The sequence below is a fragment of the Aquarana catesbeiana genome, linkage group LG03 (assembly GCF_042186555.1).
Source record: "Aquarana catesbeiana isolate 2022-GZ linkage group LG03, ASM4218655v1, whole genome shotgun sequence".
In the NCBI taxonomy this organism is placed as follows: domain Eukaryota; kingdom Metazoa; phylum Chordata; class Amphibia; order Anura; family Ranidae; genus Aquarana; species Aquarana catesbeiana.
In genome coordinates, this window is record NC_133326.1 from 649,048,761 (window position 1) to 649,069,315 (window position 20,555).

The 20,555-nt window shown below is 40.5% G+C and overlaps 1 protein-coding gene across 3 annotated transcripts in view; it reads left to right on the plus strand.

The window, feature by feature from the left end:
* Nucleotides 1-20,555, plus strand: part of DNM2 (dynamin 2) — a 184,139-nt gene that overhangs the window by 81,175 nt on the left and 82,409 nt on the right. For all 3 annotated transcript variants that reach the window (XM_073622602.1, XM_073622600.1, XM_073622601.1), the window contains exons 5-8: nt 7,232-7,330; nt 11,228-11,388; nt 12,573-12,715; nt 14,427-14,562. In XM_073622602.1, coding sequence (XP_073478703.1) covers nt 7,232-7,330; nt 11,228-11,388; nt 12,573-12,715; nt 14,427-14,562 — 539 coding nt within the window. The remainder of the gene's footprint in view (nt 1-7,231; nt 7,331-11,227; nt 11,389-12,572; nt 12,716-14,426; nt 14,563-20,555) is intronic.

Genomic DNA, 20,555 nt, shown 5'->3' on the forward strand with positions numbered 1-20,555 from the left:
TTTCCAAGAGCTAGCAATGGAGAATCTGGCTACTACAAATATGAACTGTATTGGTCTTCTGGTGTGTCTGTGTCCCCTCCACTGGGTGATCCGATAGAGCCTGTTGCAGAGACTTGATGAGGTCCACCTGGGTAAGAGAATAAATTAAGTTATACGTGCGGTTCCAAAACTGCTTCACTTTCAGGCAGGTCCACCATGTATGAAACACTGTACTTTCCAGGCCACATCCCGTAAAACACAATGGGGAGGCTCCCGGGACACAACACGCTATTCACTGGTACCATGTACCACCTTAGGCATACATTCACATTAGCATTTACATCAGTTATATACAAAAATGTAAAAAATATGGTACGGGTCCCTTTAAAGACTGACTAGAACCATGTAGCTCCATAGTGGACAAAAGTTCATATTACATTGCTTTGTGTGCCCTGGACTGGTAAGGATTCTCTTCTGTCACTCCCAATGGCCTTCTAAATCTTTTTCTGTGACAAGTGTGGTCATGGATGTCCATCTCTGCCTTTAGTTCAGGGCATACAACAGGTAAAACCTCTATTCTCCAGGTCTGGACCTCACGTTTGATTAGTGCTTCTCTGACCACTGAGAGTGCTGAAAAATAGTAACATTTCACCAACCCTGGAACTTGGATTTGTCCACATGGGAGGTCTGTGTTTGTTTTCTACAGAGGTTAAAAGAAAACGCATGGTGCTGCTTTTAAAATGAAGCTTTAAATTAGAACTAAAACCATTTTTGTTTTTGTTTTTTTTGGATAGGGTAAGGGAGGGCTGTAACCCCCTGTGGGAATGTGCATCTGCTATAGGGTGATCTGATCTTTGGTAGTAAATCAAAAAAAGGGAACCTGGCTTTTGCTTCAGTGCTTTGGAGTGAAGTGAGTACAGGAGGGAGTGACAGCTGGGTTGGGGGAGGTAAGAGTTAGCAGGCCTCATTATACAGATTTTCTGTGGCATATAGAGGTAACATTCCTTTGTTCTGAGTCACATCTTTGGAATGTCGACAGACTCTGTTGAACCCTCATGTATCTGACATTATTAGACGTGGGCATTATAATGTTCTTTGGACCTGCTCTCCCATGTAGTCTTCAAACATAGACACAACACAAGTCCTTTCATATTGCAGTGAAAATAAACCCATCATATGTATGAAGTATGTAAAGTGCACAGCATGGTTGCGTACATTTGGCTGCTGGAAGACACATGCAGCTTAGCAACTGTTCAGTGTCTGCCAATCCTTCCACTCACCCAAAGAATAAAATTCAAAGTACTAACAATTTACAAAGCCATCCACAACTCAGCCCCCAACCAAGCCGCTCTCTTCAGTCCTCCCAAGACCACCTGCTCTCTAACTCCCTTGTCACCTCCTCTCATGCTGGCCTCCAGGATTTCTCCAGAGCTTCTCCCCTCCTTTGGGACTTCCTATTCCAATCTGTCAGATTGTCCCCTAATCTATCCATCTTTAGACTATCCCTGAAAACCCTTCTCTTTAAAGAAGCCTATCATGCTTCTAACTAATACACGGTTTTACTTTCTCCATCAGCTCATCCCCCACAGTTATTACCTTTTTGTGTCAATTGACCATCCCTCTTAGATTGTAAGTTCTAATTAGCAGGGCCCCCTGATTCTCTTGTACCAAACTGTATTGTCTGCTTCCATTTTGTTAAGCACAGCACAAACTGTTGGCGCTGTATAATAATAATTTGAAATCCTCCATTTTTTTTTTCTTCCATGTTTCAACAGTCTAATGCAAGAGCCTGTTTTGGTCCCAAGGCTCTTCCTTCAAGCCTTCAAATGGTTTATCTGCCAGGTAGCCAATGCTTCTTAAAAATGACAGTATTTGGGGGGTTTCTCTAGTTGAAGGAGGTGGCTCCTAAAAAAAAAAAACTGTCTCCTGAATTGGACCGACTGGCTCTTGAATTCCTTATTTTGCTATATATTCAGGGTTGTAGCTGAACTAAGAGTGTATGTTGCAATTAATGCCTACACATGTAGTATTAATGATATCTGAATGGCTTCCCCAGTGCACGAATTGCAATTTGTGGGCTTTAAGGCTCCATTCACACTAGTGTGACTTTGGACACATTGTGGGAGATTTACTAAAACTGGTGCACATAGAATCTGGTGCAACTGTGCATAATAACCAATCGGATTCTAACTTCAGCTTGTTCGATTAAGCTTTGACAATAAAACCTGGAAGCTGATTGGTTACTATGCACAGCTGCACCAGATTCTGTGTGCGCCAGTTTTATTAAATCCCCCCCCCCCCCCTTAAAAATCCAGTCTGCAGCTTAAAGGAGTTCGCCGCACCCCCACCCAAAAAATGTATTTAACAGCTACAAATGTAGCTGCTGACTTTTACGATTAGGGCACTTAACTGTCCAGGCATCCAGTGGTGTTCTAACCACAGCCAATTCTTGAATCGGCTCTCGGGTGCAGATGCCGCCATCTTGATTAAGATGCTGGAAAAGATGAGCAGCACAGATATACAAGAAGAGATGGGAAAAATGGGCAAAACGGTACATTATGGAAAAAACAAGTTTGATGCACAGTGCAAAATAAAACCCATAAGTTGTTAGAGTAGTGGACGCATGCTGATCAAAATGACCTTGGTATGTTGGCTTCAATGGTTTCTGGCCACAAAAGGGTTAAAGGACTACACACGTGGTACCCAGGTAATACAGATAAAGGAAGTATTGGATCAGGAAGTGTCTTTTGAAATCTTGTTCTATTTAGAGTGCATGTATGTGTCTGTTTATAAGTTGCATAGTCAGCACAAATCTAAATGAATTGTGAACCCTTTACTGCTGATTAGGCAGTCTGCTTCTGTGGTTCTATAGAGGAGTAGATTGAAAATTATCTTTCATTTCTAAGTAATTGATTACCAGAAAACACATCTGTTAATCCTCAACTAGTTTGCTTATCTGAAAGGTTTATTTTAAAGAGTAACTCCACTTTTGCTGGGAAAAAAGCATTCCTCTCTGGGTGATCTATGTACATTACAAGGATTTTAACAAACTTTGTTGCAGATTCCTACCTTTTTGTTATGAAGAAATCACTGTGTCCATGTGCTAAGTGAATCTAATGGGAGTGGTTTCGTAATTATCAATCGGCTGCTGCACTTGCAGTGCTCTAATGAGGAAAGTGACAGGGTCTGCATCCCATTAGATGTGAGTTTCTTTTGGGAGTATCTCGGCAAAAATGACATTTATGTTGCAGGGGATGCCCAAATTCTGACTTGTATCTTAGTGCACAGTTCTGGGAAAATCTGTGAGCCAATTGCACAAGCGGGATATGACAAATCTGTGTACAGAATGCCTCGAGGTAGCCATATTGTATTTTACAAAAAATTTACAGCGCTGCAGATTGAAAAGGAAAGGTCGATTTTAATATTGCAATATGACTTGCGTCGCAATTTTATAGCTAGATTATTTTTTCTTTGACATTTTTATTCCTACGAAAGTGGAGTTACCCTTTACATGATGGAACAGAATGGACTGCCCTTCTTCTTCCTTTTTTTTTTTTTTTTTTTTAATTTTTTGACATCAAAAATGCTGTTTTTAGGAATCAAAAATGCTGTTTAATTATGTCCAACTTATCCAAGCATCATCTTCAGTTTTAATAAGTGTCAGGAAGATACCCCAACATATCCACACTAACTCAGTCATCTCATCCCAGTCACCATGGAATGTGTCAAGGTAGATGCCAACTGTTCAAGAACAGGATGGGAGGGTGTGAAAGTTTGTGGCACCACCCTGTTTTGAATACGTAGTCCATCCCTTTCTTCCATATTGTAAGAAATGTTAATCTTTGAATTTGCTTGAATTATGGTGTAAATTGTCAAATCGCTGGGGTAGAGATGTTAAAACACCCTTTCTTTGGGCTGTTCTTGCGAAGTTTGGCTTTGGGCCTGATTTTTACATCCTGGGTTCAATTACTGTATAGCCACCCACTAGCAGTCATAAGGGAGGCAGGACAGATCTCTGACCCATTCTCCCTGGGTAGGGGTACGCATCAGGGGTGTCTCTTATCCCAATTATTATTCACATTAGCGATGGAACCACTGGCTGCATGTGTCAGGCAGAACCCTTGCATAAATGGATTTCAATTTTGGGACCTCCAGGAAAGTGTCATGCTTTATGCTGACGATACCATGTTACTGTTGGGTGACGCTTCCCTTGAGGCGGTGATGCGGACTGGCAAGTGGTTTGGTGAGTTTTCTGGTCTCCTCGTTAATTAGGACAAGTCTGCACTGATGTAGCTAGAGAATGACCCCCCCCCCCCCCTCAAGCCATTGTGCAATCCTGCCCAGTTCCTTTTTAATATCCTCCTTCAGATACCTGGGACTTCAAATTATGCCCCAGCCATTGGACTTCTGTTGCATGAACATTTCCCCTTTGCTCAGCCGCTTCTGAGATAAAAATTTAAATCTGGAACAGGCTCTGGTTGTCCCTGGCAGGTAAAGTAAACTTAATAAAAATGATCTTTATGTCCTAGTTGCTGTACTTTTTGCATAACACCCCAGTAGTAATACCATTGTGTGTGTTATAAGAGGTCAACTCTATTTTTAGACAGAACAAGGTACCCAAAGTGAAGCTCGCATACCTCCAGAGGCCTAAAGATGCTGGGGGATTAGCCATGCCTCATCCCTGGTTGTATTACCTGGCCGGCAAGTTGCAGCACTTATGCAAGGGGTTGGGGCCTGCTGCTGATCCCCCTCAGTCCAGTACTAACTCCTCCTTTAAGTATTCTTCATTCAGCTGAGGCACGTGACCTACCTACAGGTTTGGATGCTGGCGCCTTTGCTACATCCAATTGCCTATTACCTACTTATACCCTTATTCATAAGGTTTGGAACAAAGTTAGGCAGTGCCAACAGGTTACTGGTTTTACATGTTACAGTCCAATATGGTGTAATAGTACCTACCTTGAAATAGACAAAATTCAGCAGGCCACGAGATGGCGTCAGTGGGGCATTAACCACCTTCACCATATCTTTCATAATGGCTCATTGTGTTCCTTTGAGGTCCTGGCTGCGAGGTTCTCCCTCCCTAGGTCCATGCTATTTTACTATCAGCTTAAATATGCAGTTGCAGTGCAGGGTCCGGCGGTGGAGCGGCAGCTGTCCCTGACCCCAGTGTTCAATATGGTGGCCAAAACTGTCTCTACTAATGGATTTATATCCCGATGCTGCGCAATGTTGACTAACTTCTTGACTTTATTTCCTTTGAAAGCACATGAGGGATGTGGGCTCTTTCATGGATGACCAGTGAGTGGAGACCTTGCAGACCGTACCTTAATGTTCTCTCAATGTGTCAGTCATGTAATTGTACATACTTCTGAGAGCTCATTTTACCCGTTAGGCTACACTGAATGGGTATTTTGGATTCCCCTACATGTAGCAAATGCCTCGGGATAATGGTGACTTAATCTGACCTGGAGATGCCCAAAGTTGCATAGATATTGAGTGGACTTGTCGGGTACCAAAAACCTTGTGTTCCAGATTTCTATACCATTAGATCCCCAAACCATGTCTTCTGGGCATCTTGGATGACCAGTTGCAGGCTCATACGAGAGAAGCTACTACTAGAGTTCTTTGTCAAGCCCGAGGGGTTCTGCTTAGATGCTGGATGTCCCCTGATCCCCCTTCCCAAAAGAATGGCTGCACTGTTAGAAACTCTCAGATTGGAGAAATCTGCCAACACAGGGGTAGACCCCATAAATTTGATAACTTGTGGGGGCCCGTTGGAATTGGTGTTGGACAGACTACTAATAGGCCAAAGATCACTTGCTTGTTTGCTTTTGAATATAGGACAGCTACTGCATACATTGAACTATGTGTATTTTTGTTCACCTTCAATACTGACAGCAGAGAGGCATTGCTCCCCTTAGTTTTTATGCATATATCATTGTCTTTTTAATGTACATGACCTATATGATGTCATTTGTCAATATATATGGAAGTTATAGATGCCTTCTTGGAAAATCTTTCTGCACATTACTCTTATGTTTTTTGTTTTTTCTAAATTAAAATATTTTCTGATTTAAAAAAAAAAAAAAAAAAAAAGTTAAAACAGTATGCTATGTAGGTAACGGATGGGGTGGGAGGCTCTCAACCCTGTGTAAGGAAGGTTCTTCTAGTTTCACATAAAGGGCCTTGTAAACTGGTTGGTATATTCACCTCGCTATTGTTTAGTGCACTTTTTTATTGTATGATATTTGATCTGTATAATATAGATGAGCTACTTTTATCTGATGTTGAAGTATTGTCGTCACGTGGTTAGGGTGGGTGGGGGATGTGGGCAGAATAGATTGACTGTCAGTCTACCGTAAACTAACCTCTTCAATTGGGATGGATCTCTGAGGCTTACAAAAACACTCTTATGGGTTTGTCTCTGCCTTGGCGACTCCATAATCTCCTCTACCATGACCATTACGTGGAGTCTTAGTTCTGGTGAAGAAATGTTGTTTCCATTATATCATTGAGATTATCGCTGGAGTATACAGGCTACTGCTGTTGCTCTTGAATTGAGACTCCCTCTTGTAGCGGCAGTTACACATTGTAGAGGTGTTACCCTCAGATTATCAGAGAAAGCCAGTGAATGATTCAGCTCACCCAGTCCTGAAACACCAGAACTGTAAGATCCCTTGGAGGAGAACTTCAGAGGGGGTTAGAAAGCCAGTAAACACAATGGTAGATGTGTACTTTTTTTTTTTTTTTTTTTCTCCCTGGTTTTGCAGCAGTATCAATACACTGAAGGTTCCAATCTTCAAATCTACTTCCTGTGGCTGGAGTTGAACTAAACCTGTGCATTTGCACTTAGCATCTAATTGACAAGTGGCCTGAGCTGATTATTTGCTGTAAACACCTCCATGTCGAAACGGTTATTAAATCCTGAAATATAGGTTGCTAAAGTTGTTACCTGATCTCTGTATCTTTTGTAAATTGAGCTTTTAATGTAATAGGTGGCCTCACCAATATGGAGGCTCCTGAGGATGGTAGGGGCCAGGGCCAAGACTGCCATTTACAGAATCAAAGGATGTTCTGTAGTAGAGCAAATTTTTTTCCTGTATCCAAAAATGTTTTTTTTACCCTTTTTTATAGTGTTGAGCATTTACAGATGATGCATATCGGTTCACCTGTATAGTCCCATTTTAATATAGTGCATTTAAGTGCTTGAGGCTATTTCCTTACATTCCTTTACTTGTATTTCTTAAAGGCTTAAGGACAATTGGAGTTATAACCAAACTGGATCTCATGGATGAGGGAACAGATGCCAGAGAGATTTTAGAAAACAAGCTGCTACCGTTACGGAGAGGTAAGGAGGTCGTCTGCAAGTGAATGTGACATGGGGTGACTGAGTTTTGAAATATAACAAGAACTGTTAAAGTGAAGCTCCATCTTGGAAGCTAAACACACAGATATAATCCATAGATATAGATAATCTTTTTACCTGCCGAAAGTTTTTTTTATTTTCCCATTTGTACATTGTGGGACACATGAGTATTTGGATACTTTAGGTTATATCGCTTCCTTCAGAAGATTGGACACTGGCAGAACAAAAGAAAGTCCATTATAAATACTCCCAGTCTTGTGGGGTATTTTTGGTGTCCTTGGGGAATGATTTGCTTTTCTCAGAACATCTGTTCTCCTATTTTCTCTTTATGAAGCTATTTGCCTGCAAACAAGATTCTTCAGTTGCTGCAGAGCCCCTGGGCCTCATATTTACTGCTTCTGGGTCCACTACTACTTGGTACCCAGACTCTGCCCAGGTAGAAACGGTGCTGACCTCAGGGCACTGGACCCTGCGTTGGGCGCTTGGAACGAAGTGCAATGTTTTGAGTTAGTCACCGGGTCTTCCACAGGTGCAGACCCATGTTTCACCTGTCAGGGGCAGCCCTATCCCTGAAGACCCCTTAGTGGGTATGTCCACTGGGATGATTTAGACTTTCCGAAAGGTGATATATACACCTTGATCCTGCCTGGCACTCTACAGCCCATGCATTTGGGGGGTTGTGGGGCGTATTCCAGACCACCGCTGCAAGGGGTGCTTTTTTAGGTCTACCTGATTGCACCCCCTTAGGTGTTAAAACTGGAGTTCCACTTGAAACTCTTACAGCTGTGGTCAGGTGGCAAATCTAGAATGCTGGAGCCCTTTGGAATTGACTCCCAGCATCTATTTTGGCAGACTGCATGGCCCATTTTCAATCAGGTGTTCATTAAATAGCCTGATAGTGCATGCATGTGCTGCTTTCTGGGCAGGTGTGCAGTTTTTCTGCATCCCACCCTAGAAGCTGCACTACCGAACATGGGGAGGACTCTCTGCTGTCACATAGTGGCAGTCACAGATGGTCATATGACCTTCCCTACTTCTGTCTGTGATAAACCCTTGTGGGGCCTATACTTTAGACATTTGTGGTAGAGCTGCACAATTAATCGTCAAGAATCATTATCGTGATTAATCGTCAAGAACCGTTATCGCGATCTTGACTAAAGTGTTTCACAATTCTTTCTATGCAAAGAATTCTCTCTGCTCTTCTGAAGCCACAGCCCTCAAAAGAAAGGAAGAGAAAAAACGGTCAGTTTGCCAAGAATCACAACATTCTTTATCAGTTGAACTTAAGTATAAACATTGTAACAGTTTGTCAATGGAATAGACTTCCTGTGTAAGCGAAAACAGTTTAACCACTTAAAACACTAAACCTTTTTCTGACATTTGTTGGTTTCAAGTTAAAATCTTTTCTTTTTTTTTTTTTTTTTTTTTTTTTAGATTAGAAAATTACTTAGAACCCCCAAACATATATATATTTTTTTAGTAGACACCCTAGAGAATAAAATGGTGGTTGTTGCAATATTTTATGTCACACTGTATTTGTGCAGCAGTCTTTCAAAAGCAATTTTTTTGGAAAAAATTATTTTAATGAATTTAAAAAAAAAAAATCTAACCAGTAGAGTTAGCCCATTTTTATTTTTTTTTTTTTTTTTTTTTTTTTTTGTATAACGTGAAAGATTTTACGTCGCAAGAATCGTGATCTTTTTATTCTAAACAAATAAAATCGTGATTCTCATTTTGGCCAGAACTGTGCAGCTCTAATTTGTGGTATGTTGTATCATAGGAGAAATGATCCTGTGGGCCCTCTTGGTTCCTGCTCCTCTAACCTCCAGGGTGGTTTGAATGGGCCGACAACCTGAACATTTGTCCCACGCTGGGGTTCACACCCTCCTTGGAGGCTTCCTGAGCTCCTTCTGTGTATCCCAGGAAATAAGTCTCTGCACCCATGTTAAATTTTGGGTTTCGGCACATATTTTAAATCGCCAAAAATCTGATCTGGAAATCTCATTGCTTGGGGTATCTGGGCCTCATCTTAGACATGGCCATGTCCAAGGTTTTCCTACCCTAGGACACACCCTAGTCTTTCCCACGTTCAGGCGCTGCAATCTAGGAGCCAGCTGACCTTTCATTTAATGATGGTGTCCTCCTTTTGAGGCAGTTCCATGTGCCCAGTTTCACTCCATATCATTACAGCTCCACATTCTGCCAGTGTGGGACAAGAGGGTGCAGTCTCTGGATTATCCCATATGCCTCACCAGCAGAACAAGGCTTGCACTGCAGTGGTAACTTAAAATATGGGTACTGGAATCGGGGGAATCCTTCCTCCCAATGGTTTGGAAGGTGCTCATGACCGATGCCAGCTTTTTGGGCTTAGATGTACCCTCTCCATACAATGGACTTGGTTGTCAAAGGAAGCTTAACTCCTGAACAGTTTTCTGAAACTCAAGGCGACTTGTTTTCCTTTTGGTGCTGGACCTGTCATCTGGCCAGGATTTGGTCAAACAATGCCAAGATTGTGGCTCAACCATCATGGAGGCACCAGAATCCTTGCAGCTCAAAAAGAAGCAATTTGATTCAGCCTTGGGCTGAATTCCTTGTTCCAGCCCTGCACACCGAGGGAGGGGCCTTGCCGTCTTGGGCTACGGGGCTGTGTTTCTTTTGATGCACACAGTGTAGGGAGACACAGCTCTAGTCCCGGCATGCAAGCATGCTCCATAGGATGCAGCAATAGAAAGGAGCCACGCTGAAATTGTAAAGCTGGGACAAGGTACCAGCTTGAACAGGGCTCAGGGTTTATTATCGCTTTGTTTTACTATGTGTATATTTAGGCCTCAGCTGATCTAGACTCCAGTCAATAAATACCTCAAATTGCTCTATAGGCTCTGTTGGGCCATCTGTATTACTCAGTTGGCTTTTGATGGCCTATTGGCCTTCACTTCCTTTGTGGCCCACCCCTCAGTTGGACTGCGTTTTTAGATGTCTGTGTACCAGAATATACTCATTATTATGTCCCACAATGTAGTAATTAGGAAAATAGGATTTTTGACTTGGTGTAAGTTCTTTTTCTTGGGGTAAATTAAAGGACATAAATTCCCCCATCTATTCGTATGATCCACTCCTACTATTGCTTGCTAACAAAACTGAAGCATGCTGGGACTAAGAGGATTTATACTGGACTGTCCTTGCAGCTTTCATAACCCAATGTACATGAATACTCCATCCTGTATCCCATAATGTGCTCTAAGATAACGATTTTATGGCATGTCCATTCCATTTTATTGGCTTAGCCTTGTGTGCAGCCATTTATATCACACTATATATCTAGGCAGGTGACAGCACTGTTTAAAGACCCATACCCCTGCAACTATCTGAACTCTAGACTGTCAGTGGTCATCACCTCGCTTTAATCATAGAATGGAGTTCTGCCTAAGACCCCTTTTACACTAAGGCAGTTTTCAGACGTTTTAGCGTTAGAAATAGCGCCTGTAAAGCGCCTCCCATGCCTGAAAGCCTAGTGCTCTCACACTGGGGCGGTGTGCTTGCAGGAGGTTAGGTAAGCCCTGCAAAAGCATCTTTGGGGCGATTAGGGAATGCTGTATACAGAGCTCCCAAAACGCCTCTGCCTATTGCAATGAATGGGCAGCACTTCCAAAACGCCTGGAAAAAACACTTTGGAAGCTAAACACCGGTGTTTTTAACCCCTTCTTTGCTGCTAGTGGCCGTAAAGCGCTGCTAAAATGAACAGCGATTTACTGCTAACGCACGGGCGGCCCCACTGTAAAAGGGGTTTTAATAACGTTGCTTTTCTTGGGGTTTCTGGAAGGTTTCTCTGCATTGCTGTCGTATGCTGCTGTGTATGACACAGACATCCTTCTCTCATAGGTTACATTGGAGTGGTTAACAGAAGCCAGAAGGATATTGATGGTAAAAAGGATATCCGAGCGGCTCTTGCTGCCGAAAGAAAGTTCTTCCTCTCTCATCCTGGATACCGACACGTAGCAGACAGAATGGGAACACCACATCTACAGAAAACGCTGAACCAGGTATCGGGCTGCTTTCTGATATGCAGATCGACAATATGATATGCTCTTACTATTAGTGACCCAGGAGATGTACATATTAAACCTTATGTATTTAGAATTGATGCTGCACAATGATAGGGGGCTCTCTTCTGTGTGTGTTTGTTTTTTTTTTGGGGGGGGGGGGGGGGGAGGTGCCTCTCTCCTGAAGGGTGGTGGGCTGCAGCAGGGGTTAGTGGTGTTCTCACTGAAAGTTTAGTGAAATATGTGGGGTAGACCCCGGTCGCCACAGTTTTGAAAGTGTCAGTCCAGTCCATAGTGGAGTTTTGTGTACATCTGATTCTGTTCTCATGACCATTGTTGCATAAAGGGGAACCTGACATGAACACCTGTGTAAATGGGCTCCAATGAAAGCCGCTGTTCCCAATTCACATTCTGCATACTCATACTGGTGTAGTAAAGCCAGGATTGTCTACCTTCATGACAACCTCACATCCCTATTGCTCCTTGACAGATTCCACCATTTCAACAGTTCTGTTGATGTGTTATTGCATTTGTTCAGTGGAGGCATTGTTGGTAAATCGGAGCAAAGATCATTGATGACCGCACAAGAACCCACAGAAAGTCAAATCAATGATAGATTGATTAATGCAGTTGGTACATTTCACTTTATTGATCCTGCTGGTTCATTTCTGGTGCAGTGTATGTGGTTAGTGGACTTTTATGTGACTTGTGGTTTTAGCTGCGGTTGGTATCTGTGAGAAAGGGGCAACTCTTTCACCGATGGGTAGAATTTTGAATGAAAATTCTTAGGAAAATAATGTTCTAAGTTTCTTTTTCTAATCATTAGTGGTGTCAAATCGTCTTTCAATTTCAAGACAATTCAAAAGAGTAGGATGGAAAAATTTTCATGAATACACATTTCTGACAGTGTATGTGCTTTTTGTTCAGTAAAGTCCATTCATTCCAAAAGCAAATTAAATCTTTCAAATGTTCTGAGAATTTTCAAACGCATTTTTCCAAAGAACTTTCGTTCAAAATCCTGTCTGTGTCCTAGTACTTTTCTGCAGCCGGTAGTTCTAACAAATTCAGTAGCAGAAATGAAAGCATTGACTTCTGTGTATCGGTTTCTTCTGTCTCCATTGTATAATGCCGAATCACCTGCTCTATAATTTTCTAAATGGCCAACGCTTAAACTCCCCTTACAGCAACTTACCAATCACATTCGGGAAACGCTTCCTGCATTGCGGAGTAAACTTCAGAGTCAGATGCTTTCTTTGGAGAAAGAGGTTGAAGAGTTCAAGAACTTCCGACCGGATGACCCCACAAGAAAAACAAAAGCTCTTCTCCAGTAAGTGGCAAAGCGTCCAGCTTCTAGGTGGAGCTTCATTTATGTGCATGCGCCCTTTGCCTGTCACCGTGGCAGTGCTATGAGATAAGGTGGAGGGAGATTTGGATGCAATACAGTATCTCATAATTACAGACTTTCATATTAATTTCAATATGTGCAATATATTTGAAAAAAGGGGCAGCCACAGTTGTACACTTATTACCCAAAGCAAGTTCTACTTTGTTTGTGAATTATTGCTCTTATTTAAAGTGTATGTAAAATTATTATTATTGGATGGGGTTTATATAGCACCAACAGTTTGTGCAGCGCTTTAAATAACTGTTCTTATTTGGTCCCCTTTTGTTCTGTTAAATATAGTGGTCCACCGAAATGAAAATTTCATATTTCATTTTATATTCATTATTGTGTGTGTATGTATATATGTGTATATATATGTATGTGTGTGTGTGTGTGTGTGTGTGTATATATATATATATATATATATATATATATGTATATATGTATATATGTATATGTATGTATGTATGTATATATATATATATATATATATATATATATATATATATATATATATATATATATATATATATATATATATATATATATATATATATATATATATATATATATATATATAAATATATATATATATAAATATAAATTTTTTTTATGTGTTATATTTCACATATAATGAATATGAATTTGTTGGCCATTATTGGCACCTTTTTTTGAAGCGTGTTAAAAATCCTGCTTGCTGCGTTTTAGGGTGCAGATTTGGCAAACTCCCCATTGAAATGCAGCAAGAATGCATGAAAAATGCAGCTGCATTGCGTTTTTGAGGCCTTTATTTTTGTCAATGAGAATTTTATATAAATCAATTGAACAAAAAAAATAAAAAGGGGAGAATACAAAAATCCTTCAGTATCCATAGTTCCTCTTCCTTAAACATAACCATGTATAAAGTCTACTCATATGTATTCCTATACATGCCCATATATCTTTCCTCCCCATTCTTCTATAAATACTAATATAATTTTTTCTAAAACTTTATTGGACGCCCTTAAAACGAAACAAAGCAAGATAAAAAAAGAGAGAACAAAAACAAGCGAGGCATATCCAAATAGAGGGATCTCTATACTCTGGTTTCTCTTCAGATCGTCTAAATCGTTTGCCTTTTGATTAATTTTTTGAGTCACAAGACCTATGTCACACCATAAGCAGGGTAAAATTGTGTCAAAATCGCAGGCATTATCGGCACTTTTTTCTGCACAATGCTGAAAACCTGATACATTTTCCACGGCCGTAATTTCAGTGCATCACTAGTTAAATATATAATTTAAAGTGCATATGTTTTAATAAGTGTAAAAAATTGTTGATCCTGCCAGAAATCTTGTGAGTTGGGATAACTGCACTCTTACATTGTTCTCTGTTCTGTGGTCTAAAGAACACCTCCCTCTAGGTTATATAGATAGACTGAGATTTTGTGTAGTCTGGTTCTAAGATGGTAATGCTGCTCCTCCATAGATACAGTACAGTGAATGGGCATTGTCACCCTAGTAGTACAATGTAGTATATCCCTGACAGAATCACCAGGAGAAATAAAGGAAAGCCTGAAAAAAAAAAAAAAAAAAAAAACATGCAACAACTATATCTAAGGACTGGTAAGCTACAATATATTATATTTTTTTAAAACCCTTTAATCTCCTTGTAGGATGGTCCAGCAGCTGGGGGTGGATTTTGAGAAGAGAATTGAGGGTTCCGGGGATCAGGTAGACACACTAGAGCTCTCTGGAGGTGCCAGGATAAACCGAATTTTCCACGAGCGATTTCCATTTGAGCTTGTCAAGGTATGACTTATTTTAAAATGTGGTTCTTTTTTTACTTCTGTTTATCATTACAGTGCATGTTTGCTGTCTAAAGCCCCATACACACTATTAGATTTTCTGCTGATTTTTTTCCTTCAGATTTACCAAAACCATATAATATGAGGTCAAACCTTAGGTGTTTCCATTTGTATGCAATCAGGCAGGCCCTTGCACTACATGGTTTTGGTAAATCTGAAGACAAAAATCTGCAGAAAACCTGATAGTATGTATGGGGCTTAATTCTCCTAATGCCTGGTTCATACAAATTTTGAAGTAGAATTGTGGCCATTATTAACATTGAAATATTTAAAGCCAGCAAGAGAGAACACACCGCTCCAGGCAACCCAAAGGTGCAGACAAACCCCAGGTGCAGACCCTGGCTCACCACCGTCCACAGCAGATATGAAGTATAAAACAAAATGATCACACATTGGAGCCAAACGAATGCTTGATTGTAAATCTGTATTGTCTGATGCCAGACACAGGTACAGGAGTCATAGTTGACGCGTTTCACATGGGTATATCGTGCTTGCTCACAACATGAATGTGTTCTCTGCACAGGCTACTTGTAGTAAATACCTGGGTGTAACCACACCCAAAATCACCTGAGAAAAGCTGATGCACATATAGATGGACATCCCGATATTGGAATTAAAGACCGTGCATAAAATATAATAATATAAAAATAAATCCTCAAAAAGAAGAAAAGCATAGAAACAAAAAACAAAGAAGAAAATTGATTAAATCAATAACCACATCTGAATGCAATTTTTAAAAATGAATAAATGTATGAATAACACTGAAAAATGTGGTAAGTAAAATAAAATCACTATATGCGGAACCACTGGCAGTATACACTAATGAAATGGAGCGAGTACAAAGAAGGGCGACTAAGCTAATAAAGGGTCTGGAGGATATTAGTTATGAGGAAAGGTTGCGAGTACTGAACTTATTCTCTCTGGAGAAGAGACGCTTGAGATGGGATATGACTTCAGTTTACAAATACCGTACTGGTGACCCCACACAAAAATTTTCGCGTAAGGGAGTTTAACAAGACACGTGGCCACTCATTAAAATTAGAAGAAAAGAGGTTTAACCTTAAACTAGGTAGAGGGTTCTTTACTGTAAGAGCGACAAGGATGTGGAATTCCCTTCCACAGGCGGTGGTTTCAGCGGGGAGCATTGATAGTTTCAAAAAACTATTAGATAAGCACCCGAACAATAGCAACATACAGGGATATACAATGTAATACTGGCATATAATCACACACATAGGTTGTCTTGATAGACTTGTGTCTTTTTTCAACCTCACCTACTATGTAATGTTCATAAATGTGTGTACTGTGCTTATAGGACAAAGATAAGGAGGATATATAGCTATTTTGGTGTATAATTTGATAAGTACTAAGCTAATATGGAAAGAATACAAAAAAAATACATAAAAATATAACATCCTCCATATCTTCACATTCAGAAGTCAAAACACGATTATACTCTGCTACATATTAAAATAATAACAGTAGTCCAGGCAGAATGACGTGCCCAAAAATTGTGTATGTTTATATAACTATAAATGCAATGTATCTCTTCCAGCCGAATAATAGCAGTAGTCTCATAGGGAATCCACATTACTAGCTGACACATTGCTTGACATGGAGTAGATCGCCCATCAAAGACCAGATACAAAAAATATTGTGGCAAGTTCTATCAAACCGACCTCTAAACGAGAAAACGCTCTCCATTGTCCATGTCCCACATTCAAAAGATAAATCTCTTGTGCATACTAGAATAGCACTAAAATGAGCCCTTATCAACCAGATCAGCTCAAGAAATTACTAAAATACTGTAAAACTAAGTGTCTCGCACACAAGGAAAACGATAAGGATAAACTTAATCATAAAAGTGTGTAATGTCCCATTCAACGTTTAACCCAAATGCAAGTTTTGAACTGAAAAATCCAAAAAAAAACCCTTTTACACAAGTTTAAAGATCTCACCCCCTCTCTTAAGTGTCTGAATCTTTTCTATGACCTGTACTTATTGCTGGACTATTGCCACCATGATATTGGTTGAAATGTCAGGTGACATTAGTAGACAGATTTTTCTGGATGCTGTAGAGATGCTCCTGGAATCTGTCTCTAAGTCTCCTGCTGGTACACCTTATATATTGCACATTGCAGAGTCTGCATGTGACAATATATACCACATATCGGTGTTGCAATTGTGAAAACATTTCAACCTGTGTGTTTTTTTTTTTTATCGTTGGAGAATGAACGTACTATATCACCTTTGATGTGTTTGCAGCAGGAAAAAAACAGCTGCCCCATGGGATCCAAAGTTGCCATTTAAAATGCAACCAAGTAGTGGATCTATAAATGGTGGGATCAAAAAAAAACTTTGTGACAAAGAGTTACCCAATACATTTATTTTATTTTTAAATTGCATTTAGATGTGGTTATTGGTTTATTATTTTTCTTCTTTCTTGTTTTTTGTTTCTATGGTTTTTTTCTTCTTTTTTGATGTGTTTTTTTTTTTTTTTATATGTTATACAATGTCTTTTGTTCAAATATTTACATGAAGAGAAGCAGTGGAGTCAGCCTGGTCTGGGCTTTGTGGGATAGTGGTCTGCCAAGTCACTGCTGAAAGGATGGAGAAAATTAGAAGATCTCGTTCTACTTTACCTCCATGTTATGTAAAAATAAAAAAATTACCGTTTTTAATTTTTTTTTACTATTAACCACTTGACCCCCTTTCTGACCAGGCCATTGTTTGCGGTACAGCACTGCGTTATTTTAACTAACAATTGCGTGGTTGTCCAACGTTGTACCCAAATTAAATTTGTCCTTTTTTTTTTTTTTTTTTTTTTTTTTCTCCACAAATAGAGCTTTCTTTTGGTGGTCTTTGATCACCTTTGCAGTTTTTATATTTTGTGCAACAACAAATATTTACTTTCTGCTATAAAACATACGTTATATTACCAAAAGTATTGGGACGCCTGCCTTTACACACACATGAACTTTAAGGCGCCGCGATTCGCAAATTGTGGGACAACTGTGCGTTCACGGCGTGTTGATTTTAATAGCACCCCAAACATGTCGCATTTTTCCTGCAACTCGTTGGATGACAATCACTGTAAAAAAGCATGAACAGAATCGCGGGACGCCCATCGCCCAAAAGAAATACAGGAGCTTCTTTTGGGCGACTGGCGTTCCGCAATTCTGTTTGCGTGTTTTTACCGTGATTGTCACCCCCATACGCGGAGATGTGAACGGAGCCTAATGGTATCCCAGCCTTCGTCTGTAAGGGTTCAATATTGAGTTGACCCACCCTTTGCAGCTGTAACAGCTTCAACTCTTCTGGGAAGGCTGTCCACAAGGTTTAGGAGTGTGTCTATGGGAATGTTTGTCCATTCTTCCAGAAGCGTATTTGTGAGGTCAGGCACTGATGTGGATGAGAAGGCCTGGCTCGGAGTCTCCACTCGAATTCATCCCAAAGGTGTTCTATGGGGTTGAGGTCAGGACTCTGTGCATTACTAAATAGAACTCGCGCAAGATGGAATAGTAAATCACAAATAATAAATGATAAACCATAGCAGCTATTACAAAGGTGCTAGAACCTTAAAAAAGTGAATACATAAATTAACAGTGCTAACAGAATAGAAAACCTCAACGTGATAATGTGCTTGAAAATTATTGACTGTGACAATATTGACAAATTCTATATATAATGAATCGAGTGCTAAGTGCTCCAAATGCAGTTAATGGACCCTCAGCTTTGCAGTCTAGGAGTCAATAGGGCTGTGATCTAAAAGATCTGATGTGTAAAAACTGGACTCGGAGAAGCTTCCATACAGATATTCATGTGGATGGACCAAAGTAGATCATTCATAATAGGAAACATAAAAAAAGCCGATAGTGAAGTACTACTAATACTAAATCAAATGCGCAATCAAATGGCACTCACGAGACGACCCTGTAATACAGACATCAATAAGTTCTGGGGTTCGCTGCTGTACGGCGTGCGTTCCACGGATAGCGAAAGTTTCGGTAACGTTGAGCGGCGAACCCGGAACTTACTGATGTCTGTTTTTACAGGGTCATCTCGTGAGTGGAATTTGATTGTGCATTTGATTTAGTATTAGCAGTACTTCATGATCAGCTTTTTTTTATCTGTTTCCCATTATGAATGATCTACTTCAGTCCATCCACATGAATATCTGTATGGAAGCTCGTCTGAGAGTCCAGTTTTTACACATCAGATCTTTTAGATCACAGCCCTATTGGCCCCTAGACTGCAAAGCTGAGTGTCTATTAACTCTGGTGAGGGGACTCTGTGCAGGCCAGTCAAGTTCCTCCACCCCAAACTCTCTCATCCATGTCTTTATGGACCTTGCTTTGTGCACTGGTCCAAATCATTTGGTGGAGGGGGTTTATGGTGTGGAGTTGTTTTTCAGGGGTTGGGGTTTTGGCCCCTTAGTTCCAGTGAAGGGAACTCTTAAGGCGTCAGCATACCAAGACATTTTGGACAATTTCATGCTCCCAACTTTGTGGGGACTGTTTGGGGATGGCCTCTTCCTGTTTCAACATGACTGCGCACCAGTGCACAAAGCAAGGCCTATAAAGACATAGATGAACAAGTTTGGGGTGGAGGAACTTGACTGGCCTGCAGAGTCCTGACCTCAACCCGATAGAACAACTTTGGGATGAATTAGAGTGGAGACTCCGAGCCAGGCCTTCTTGTCCAACATCAGTGCCTGACCTACCAAATACGCTTCTGGAGGAATGGTCAAACATTGCCATAGACACACTCCTAAACCTTGTGGACAGCCTTACCAGAAGATTTGAAGCTGTTATGGCAGCAAAGGGTGGGCCAACTCAATATTGACCCTACCGACTAAGACGCCATTAAAGTTCGTGTGTGTGTGTGTGTGTGTGTGTGTGTGTGTGTGTGTGTGTGTAAAGGCAGGCGTCTCAATACTTTTTGGAAAGTGTATCCAATTTAAAAAAAAAAAAAAAAAAAATCAAATTTCTTTATCAATTTAGGCCAATATGTATTCTGCTACATATTTTTGGTAAAAAAAAAAAAAATCCCAGTAAGCGCATATTGATTTTTTTTTTTTTTTTTTTTTGTGCAAAAGTTATAGCGGCTCCAAGCTGTATATGTGTGTAATGTATATACTGTATTTATTGGCGTATAACACTCACTTTTTCACCATGAAAATCAGGTGCAAATAGCATGTGCGTGTTATACGCCAATACTACAATTTTAGCTGCCTCAGAGGGGACAGGGAGGGCGGTGGGACGAGTGCCGTCAGATTACATACAGTGAGAATCTCCTGTTTACTTGGCGGCCTCTATAATAGGAAATCACGTCTCCTGGGCCACCATTGGATCACTATTCTGTCTATCAAAGGAGATTCTCACTGTATGTAATCTGTCGGCGCTTGTCCCACCCCCCTCCCTGTCCCCGCTAGGCTGCAGATGGGCATCGATCAGACTGCGCTGATGGCAATGGTGAGGCTGCTGCACTGATGGCAGTGGTGAGGCTGCTGCATTAAAGGCAATGGTGAGGCTGATGGCACTTGTGAGGCTGCAGATGGCCATTGATGAGGCTGCATTGATGGCATTGATGAGGCTGCAGATGGGCACTAACCCTTATTTTGCTTCCAAGTTCCTTATTTAAAATGTAAGTTTTTTTTTTTTTTTCCCTGAAACTTCCCTCTTAAAATGAATGTGCGTGTTATACGCCGATAAATATATAATGTGTGTGTAATGAATATATATATCTATATATCTATCATTATTTTTTTTTTTTTTTTTCCCTAGTAATATCCGTGACTTATAGTGGGACTGTGATATTGCGGCGGACAGTCGGGCACTTTTTGGGAAGCAGTGACACGAAGTGTGACCAGTGCTAAAAATATGCACTTTCACTGTACTAATGACACTGGCTGGGAAGGGGTTAAACATCTAGAGC